The sequence below is a fragment of the Plectropomus leopardus genome, chromosome 15 (genome assembly GCF_026936395.1).
Source record: "Plectropomus leopardus strain MGB_pleo_1.0 chromosome 15, ASM2693639v1, whole genome shotgun sequence".
Classification (NCBI taxonomy): Eukaryota; Metazoa; Chordata; class Actinopteri; order Perciformes; family Serranidae; genus Plectropomus; species Plectropomus leopardus.
This window is the reverse complement of record NC_142190.1, coordinates 16,797,936-16,806,594: the sequence shown is the minus strand read 5'-3', so window position 1 is coordinate 16,806,594 and position 8,659 is coordinate 16,797,936. Positions and strand designations below refer to the sequence as shown.

Genomic DNA, 8,659 nt, shown 5'->3' with positions numbered 1-8,659 from the left:
CTGTCGACAAAGGGTTTTAAAGTTTCTGTTTGCAAAGTTTTTGTTTGCTCACTCCTGCTGAAGCCCCAATTACAAAACCGGAATCTGAGTGGCAGAGTGACACTTGTTTAAAAATTAGAAACTGATTCTTGCTTTTGTTTACAAAGTATTTAATCTGAAATCAAATGCCACCCTCCCCTTTCACCTCATGCCTCTAATGATTGTATTTGCTTTAATGTATTAAGAACATGTAGAGCTCCATGGACAAGGACTTGCTCCTTACGTAGATATAAATGGCTCATTCTAAGGTAACAAAACCACAATGATTTTTATTTTCAGGCAATTGAACACTAAGGAAACCATACTTATACATTATAATCCATTTCTGCCAACATACCACCCTAAATCCTACACACTGGACCTTTAATGTATGTGGGAGTATTTGCTGTCAGTGTATTTTTTGGTGCATGTATGTTTTAACTTTGTAGGAAAGTGAAGCAAGTCACCACTGGAGCTACAATGGCAGAGCATGTTGTCCAATAATTGGAAGATTAGCTGTTCAGTCCTCTAGCCCTCTAGTGTGCATGTAAAGCATCCAATAAATGCTAAATAGACCTGCACTTTTCTTGTCAATTTTTGACCACTCAAAGCGCTTTCACTCACAACAAGTCACATTCACCCACTCACACACACAATCATTAACTGGTGGCCAAAGCTGCTGTACAAGGTGCCATCTGCTACTCAGTTTTTAACCACTTGCATGCACTCACACACCAGTGGAACAGATATCAGCTGCAATTTGGGGTTCAGTATCTTGCCCAAGGATACTTCAACATGTTGACTGGAGGAGCAAACTGCCAACCCTCTGAGTAGAGGACAACCTGCTCTACCTCTGAGACACAGAACCTCAAATTGCTCCCAATCCACCCAGTGGTGCGTGAGTGCATGTGAATGTTTAGGTGAACAGGTGGCACCTTCTATGATAGCCTCAGCCATCAGTCTATGAAGATGCGTGTGAACGTGTGAATATGACAGGTGGTGTAAAAGCACTTAAAGTGGTCGGAAGACTAGAAAGGCGCCATACAAATGTAAATCCATTTGCTACTGGGCATCTGGGCTGAGCATCTAAGCAGCAGAGCACTGGTACTGGCGTTATGTAAGATTAATTGTGGAAACTGAAGTCACCGTCTTTGTGTCTTTTCTAAATGTTTATATTGTGTTGCTCACCAGTGTCTCCAGGAGGACGTCGCTGTAAGAATGTATCAGCGCTCAGTCAGACGGGCAGCCCTGCTCATTTCCAGGCTCTGGCTGGATACCATCGCCTGGACACTTGCGTCACTCTGTCTCAGTCTCTCTCTCTCTATTATAGTGTGGTAATTTTAGTCCTGACGTTGGCCTGTTAAAATGAGTCCTCTGACGTTGCTGGAAGGGTGGTGAAGTGAGGAGGGGGTACAAATACACATAAAAAGTCCAGTTACTTCTCTGGTGGGGAAAAGAGGAAGAAAGTTTGGCACAAACGAGCTGGTTTCACCCAAACCTCAGTGAAAAAGAGGAAAAGAGGACATGCTGGCTCATCAGGGGCGCTGCCACATGACTTTCTCACAGGTAGGTGACTCACTCATTAGATCAGAGGAGACTTGAGCGTTAATCATGTCTGCTGATTCACTAATTACACATGCTGTTATGAAAGCAAGTTGATCTTACTTCTTTTTAATCAATTAATTAAGCTGATGTGTGTGTTTGTGCCCAATAAAATGTGACAAGTTGATCTTACTTAAAATAATCTTGGAAACTGATTGCCTTATAAGATAAGTAAATATAACTAGAAATCTGAATTTATGTTTACTTTGCATTTAAGTGTTAAGTTTACTTGAAATTTGTGAAGTCGTTGCACCTTAAAAGTGACAGGTGAAATTAAGTGATAGCAAACTTAGAAAATCTGTGAGTTCTGTTTTCTTAATATGTTTAAGACAATGCAAATATTGACTTCACCTGGATATATAGCACAGCAAACTTGGTTTACTGAAGTTGCTAAAACTTGGAAGTTTGAAAGATTGATTGAATTAAACTTCTGTTTACGTAGCAACTTCACAATACCAAGTAAATATAACTGCATTTCAAGTAAACTTAATAAGATATAAAGTTAACCTAAATTAAGACTATTTATGGACATTTTTCATGGCAATCAGTCCTGAAAGCTCTTTTTTTTAAGTAAAATGAACTTGTCAAATTTTAAAGTGTGCATGTTAAGAATCACAGGTTTGTTCAACATCTGTTAATGCCTTTTTTTCTGACACATATCTGTTAATCGACAACATTTCATCCCCCTCAGAACTTTGCTCTACTTTCGCCTTAATGTCATCCACTTCAACTATCTTCACCCCAACCCAAACATATACACAGGTTCAATCCACCCACGCGTCCGCACTGTGACTCGGTCACTTAGTGGACTTTTGACGTCATTCCCACCAGCAGCTCCGTCCGAAGGTCCCTGTGGACATAACATAACCTCTCATATCCCGTAACACAGCATTCTTCCCCAGGTCCTGTTCCCAGGAAAAAAACGTCTGTGAGTGGGTAGGCCGCACATTCCTCTTGTGGCTTTGCACTGCTCTGTCTTTCGCTTCTCCTTCTTCCTCTCTCTGTTTCTTATGCTTTTCCAAGGCATTCCAGATGTGGGTTAGCGTGGGTCTCTTACAGTTGTTCTCTACCTCTGGCTACACATGATAACATCAGCCAGTGTTGTACTGTTCCACTGTCTCCTGGCTTAGTCCTTCACTTCTTCCCTTTTACTTTTCCATTTGACAAGACAGACTTTATGACAGCCACTGCTGCTCTGGGATCTCTACCCTCCAGGATACTGAGATTACTCTGACATTGTGGCTTTAAAATGAGCTTGATTGTTTTTTGGATAAGCTTTTGAGGAAGCAGACAGTCCAAGGGTGAGACAGACAAAGCTGGCTGGATTCCTGTTCCTTGAGTGGAAAGATAAAAAGTGTTTGGCTGCTGTAGAATCTGTTTGATTGTTAAAATATAGTCGGCTAAGGCAGGCTGGATGCAGGGACGTTAATAATCACTTGTGGATTACCATGCTTTTAACTGCTGCATACACTTAATAGACTGTTGCAGGCACTTGCAACATTTCCAGCAGGGGAGTAAAACCATTACCGCAAATTTTCTCTGCCTTGTTGTGTCCACGTGTTGTTTATTTTGTTGTCTGGCCTTGCTGATTTCAGGTGAAAGTTACATCACTGCCATCTGGAAATGATAAGCATCTGAGAGATGTTCAGTCAAAAAACAAGTTTGATCATGTGGCGGCTCGGCCTGGCCTTCATCCAGATCGTATCCCCTGCCTAGTTTCATCACTTCTCATAAAAAAAAAAAATAAAAAAAAGAGAGAGAGAGAGAGAGAGAGAGAGAGAGAGAGAGTGAGCGCCTTAAAAGGTTGACGGAGAGAAACAGAGACACACAGAGAGGGAGAAAGTGATTGAGGGAGTCGGGGAAGTTGAGCATTTCCCGTAATCACATCATGAAGGCGGCGTTGTCCTTCTCTTCCTGTTTTCTCTCGTGTCTCAGACACAGTCCAGGTGACATGAGCAGTGAGCACGCTGGATCTCCTCTGTCGTTGCAGACACAGGGACATCACTCTGCTTCGTCCAAGCCTCAAACTCTGTTTAGGATGTCTGAGGGAGACATTACAGTGCTATCATTCGGACCCACGTCTCTGGACCTGTCCAGGCAGGAGCAGAGGACACTGACCAGACTGTACAGCCAGAACGGAGGATATCACCTGAGGATTTTACCAGATGGGACTGTGAGCGGTGGCAGGCAGGAAAATGACCCCTATGGTGAAGAAGGAATCTCTTTTTCTTCCTTTTTGATATGTGTTTGGTTGTTGTGTTTCAGATAGAGCAAAATAAAATATAAAGAATATCCTTTGAGTTGAAACATTAACCCTTTAAAACTTTATTTTAACTTATTTTCCTTGTGCTGCTTTCAGATGTCCTTCACAATAATCAAACCTTTAAACCATGAGCAAAGTGGTGCAATTTCTTTCAAAAACATGAGGGGAAAAAAGCCAGAGTCATTTTAAAGTTCCACAAATTGCAAAAAAAAAAACAAAAAACAGTAGATCTAGAAAATTATTTCATTAAGAAAAAAACTTTACAATGGAAAAACTATATTTATAATCACCATCATCAGACTTTTTCCAAGTCTTGTTTGCCTTTTTGTGTTCTGTTTTTTTCCTTTTGCTTTTAACCTTTTTTGTTTGTTTTAATTAATTTTTGTCACTTCATTTTCAGGTAATTTTCTTGGACTTTTTACTAATTTCTTGCTTATTTTTATATAATTACTTCCATTGTTACTTATAGCCTTCTTTCCATTCAAGTCAATTTTCTCAGGGTTAAAGATTAAAATGAAACTCTACATGTAACTCATATCTACTGTTTCTTGTATTATTTGAACACTCAAAGCTTTAATTAAAGGTGATTAAAAAGCTTTATAATCGTTAAAATAGTGATAAACAAAAGAGAAGATTTAAACTGAAATGTTTTAGTTAGAAGTTACTCTGGGAAATCAAAGTGGTATTTTTGTATAGGGAAATAATAAGGGAAAATAATTAAGCCTCATGAGTGTGGGCATTTAAGAATTACTTGAACAAACTGTTTGAAGTCCTCTTGAGCAAGATATTTAATCGCTGTGTACACATTCATATGACAGAGCCTGAAAAATACTGTTCAAATATTTATTTCAGGAGATAAATTGTGTTTAAAGTGTGTTTAAGTCTGCTTATCTTCCACTTGATTCTTGGAAAGACAACAAAAAAAGACAAGCGATGGTGTTACGTTGAATAGTGTCATATTTTTGTGTTTCAGATATCCTCAGGCTGAAGGCTGTGAGTGTGGGAGTGGTGGTCATCAAAGGCGAGATGACAGGGAGGTACCTGGCTATGAACAAAAATGGACGCCTCTACGGATCAGTGAGTTTTTACCTTTTGGAGTTTGTCACAAAATTACTTCCACTGTGAAGTAAACCTAACTTTAAATGGAAATATCTAATAGTCTGGCAAACTGTTTTTCATTGGGGCTACTTTCAACAAATCGCATGATAGTGATTAATTTTTTAGCATAAGTTTAAAGTCACTCCTACAATTTTGTAATAGTTGGTTATTTCCATAACTACAGAACAATGGAAAATCATAGTGCCAGCACATAAATCACCATGCACAACAACTTTTCATTGTTACAAATGAGTATGCATTAACGAATTACAGATTTGTAGATTCTTATTGCTATTATTCAGCACTATTGTTTGCTGTTTTGTAGCTGTGTGCATTTCAAACAAATTTACAGAAAGAATTAGAGGACTTGCAATAAAACAAACTCTTCTCTGCTCTACTCTTTTCTTCCCCCCTTTCATTTTCTTGTCTCAGCAAGTACTGAACGATGAGTGTTACTTCCTGGAGAAGTATGAAGAAAACCACTACAACACATATTGCTCTCAAAAGTACAACTGGTATGTTGCGCTGAAGAGGAACGGCCAACCCAAAGCGGGACCCGACACCCACCAGGGTCAGAAGGCCATCTTTTTCCTGCCAAGGCCTGCAGGCAACATGTAAAGCAACACGGCACCAGGAACCATGGACACGCTCACTGACGTCTTTAAATGCACATTAATGGCACATTTTTACACCGGGCAAGGAACCTAATTTAAAGGTCACTTAAAATTAGAGCGGAAGAGCCAGAGGCAAACACATAATTCTGTTTTTACAGTTAGTTTGAGCTCTGTTTTAATGTTAATAACCTAAATGTTTATTTCCTCTTGTTTATGCAGAGAATTCCAGCTCATGAAAGCAGCTTAGACGATCATCAGATAGATATGAGTTGATATTTTCAATACTTTGTCTATATGTACATATAAAGCCTCTCACTACAGACAGAAAATGTGTGCGGTATCAGTGCGTGTCAGCCGTGAGAGATGGGTGTTCACTTTGAACCCAAGTATGAAATACCACTGCTGGAACACAGCAACGGGCCGCTTTTACACAGAAATAGTTTCACAATTGATCACGTCTGGCACAAAGGAAATCAACAAGGCAGTAAACATAAAAGAGTCGACCATCTGGCATTGAATTTAAACTTGAGCAAACAAAATCTACAGTGATGTGACTAATAGTACAGTAGTAATATAAGTATTTCACTGCCTTGCTTAACAGTACTTTGGTAGGGTGTTTGCTGACTTCTGAATTACTATTAACTACTTTTAATTTGCTCAAACCTGTTTGATGCCTGTTTCTTTAACAACTTGTGATCTATGCGGTATTTAAAGGGTCATTTTATAATAACAAGTTTTAAAGTTTACTTTAAAGGTACAGTTCACCCCCATATCAAAACTACATAGTTTCCCTCTTACCTGTAGTGCTATTTATCTATTGAAAAAATCAGCAGCAATGTCTCTTTCAAGACATCATGATGCGGCCACTCAAAATAATACACAGACCTTTATGTGAGCAGTTTCATGTAGGGAATATATTCTTTCAACCAAATTACAACTGCCAGTCATATCATCCTGTAGAAGGAAGCGTGCATCTATTCATGGATGAGAGGCTCATGACAATGCACGAAGTAAACATTAATGGCGTTCTCCTCAGCTGAACTCAGTGGTGCTAGATGAGCTAGCAGTAGATATACGCTTACTTCTGCGCAGTGATACAATTGGAGGGTGAAATTTGGTAAAAAAAAAAAAGAAAAAAAAAAGAATATAGTTCCTACATGAATCAGCTCACAACAGGGTCTGTGGATTACCTTGAGTAACTATGCCATAATTTCTGAAAAAAGACATTGCTGTTGAATTTTTAAAAATGCTTTTTTCTTCTTTTATTTTGGCATTTTAAGCACCACAAGCTGAGTGCCATCTAGTACCATTATGTTGGCGAGAAGGCAGACATCTCTACAGCTGATATCTGATATACACTTGGCAATGTACACCAAAACAATCTAGACTGATAAACAGCACTAAAGGTAAGAGGACAATATGTATTTTTGACTCGGGGTGAACTGTCCCTTTAAGTTTATATTTTTGCTCAGCTGACAAAGTTGACAAAACATAATCTTAACTCTTGAGAACAGCACCCTTGTTTATGATACATTTAGACATGACAAGAGTGACACACTGTATGACTCTATAGTAATATTGCTGTTAAGTGCCTCGGTCAGCTGAGGCTGATGTGAAAACTGTTTCAGTAATCAGCCATTAAGTTATTATTGAGCTGTATGTTTAAGAAAAGGAGGAAACAAAGAATATTTAATATCATGGTAACACCAAATGCTGGAGTGTGGATTATGTGATTTTGGTAATAAGAAAGCAGAGATGGACCAAATATTGACCTTTCTGTCCTGGACCATGGAAGTCACAGAAAGTTTCTATTCATTAAGTATGGTTTTAGGGCCCAACAATTCTTCCTGTAAACATGTATTCTTCTTGTATTTTTTTAAAACACATTTTACTGTAATATTATACTTGGTTAGATAACTATTGTGCATATTTATTTACAAAGTTTTATTGCTAACAAAATAAAATTTTGCTGAACTTTGTAATGGACATTTTCTAAATAATAATATATACATGCATTGTGAAGAAGGTAACCTTTTTTTAAAGTAAAACATATTGTTTTAAGTGCACTTAAATGTATGAAATCTGCTTTATTATCCATAAAAAAAGTATGATCACTGTACCTATGGTTATTGTTCTACCTAAAATGCAGACATGAATAAAACTGTACATCTTTAAAAGGAGCATGTTATGTCCAGTGTCCATTGCATCTGTTGCTTATCAGCTTGCTGTATGTGCATGCGTGTGTGTGTGTGTGTGTGTGTGTGTGTGTGTGTGTGAGAGAGAGAGAGAGAGCATCTGCTTCTTGCACTTCATGTCAACATGTGTTTTTTTTTTAACAAATCACACTTACAGGTGTTTACCAGAGACACATTCCTCCTTATGACAAAAACATTAGACGTAATAATGATCGGCCACGGGATGGCAGCATTGCTTTAGAGTCGGTGTGTTTTGTACATGCACTGAGGGCTTTAGAGGTCTCCGTTTATTATCATTACACACATGGGTCTTGCCGAATTCCAGTAAAAATAAATCATGAATGAAAATAGGTAAATCTAAGAAACCACACAGTTGCTGCCAATAGCATGTGTTTATCCAGCTGTAGGTCCTGTATAAAGGTTACGAGAGTTCAGGGAACGCATATGCAGCAAACTCTCCATCATTAAATAAAGAAAATGTCATGTAAATTAAAATATCTGAAGATTAATTACCAAGACAATGTGATTTATTTTTGGTAGGGGAAAAGTCTAATTTAAAGTTTTTTTAAGCTTTTTTAAAACATTTTTTTTTTAAATAAACACATTTTACAACAAACTTTTTTTTTAACCAAATAAATCAAAACTTGACTTTCAACTTAGCTCAGGCAGCCGTACAAAGTCTGAATCCTAAACAAAATACAGTATAACATTGATAGAAATGTGATTTAAATCAGACGAAAGAAACTGGACAAAGAATCTAACCAAACATTCAGTGCCAACTTCCTGTATTTCACAGATCCTTGTGCAATTTTTGAATTACTTCAGCATTTAAAAAGTATTAATGCAATCTTAAGGACTCTTTCTGTGAA

The 8,659-nt window shown here is 38.0% G+C and overlaps 1 protein-coding gene across 3 annotated transcripts; it reads left to right on the top strand.

Moving 5' to 3' along the window:
* The first annotated feature begins 1,414 nt into the window (after positions 1-1,414).
* Positions 1,415-7,776, top strand: LOC121952412 (putative fibroblast growth factor 1). Of its 3 annotated transcripts, none has more exons than XM_042499075.2 (4): positions 1,415-1,584; positions 3,611-3,827; positions 4,857-4,960; positions 5,414-7,776. In XM_042499075.2, exons 1-4 carry the CDS (start codon positions 1,543-1,545, stop codon positions 5,597-5,599), a joined length of 549 nt encoding a protein of 182 aa, XP_042355009.1. In that variant the 5' UTR covers positions 1,415-1,542; the 3' UTR covers positions 5,600-7,776. The 3 variants fall into 3 exon arrangements, with proteins under 3 accessions (XP_042355009.1, XP_042355010.1, XP_042355011.1); XM_042499076.2 differs by having other exon boundaries at positions 1,433-1,584; positions 3,556-3,827; XM_042499077.2 differs by lacking the exon at positions 1,415-1,584 and having other exon boundaries at positions 3,363-3,827.
* The last annotated feature ends 883 nt before the right edge of the window (positions 7,777-8,659 follow it).

Excerpts from the sequence above, each read along its gene's own strand:
- LOC121952412 (XM_042499077.2), top strand. The coding sequence starts at position 3,509 with ATGAAGGCGGCGTTGTCCTTCTCTTCCTGTTTTCTCTCGTGTCTCAGA. Across the intron at positions 3,828-4,856 it reads GCAGGAAAATGACCCCTATG|ATATCCTCAGGCTGAAGGCT; the intron begins GTGAAGAAGGAA and ends TTTGTGTTTCAG. Across the intron at positions 4,961-5,413 it reads ATGGACGCCTCTACGGATCA|CAAGTACTGAACGATGAGTG; the intron begins GTGAGTTTTTAC and ends TTCTTGTCTCAG.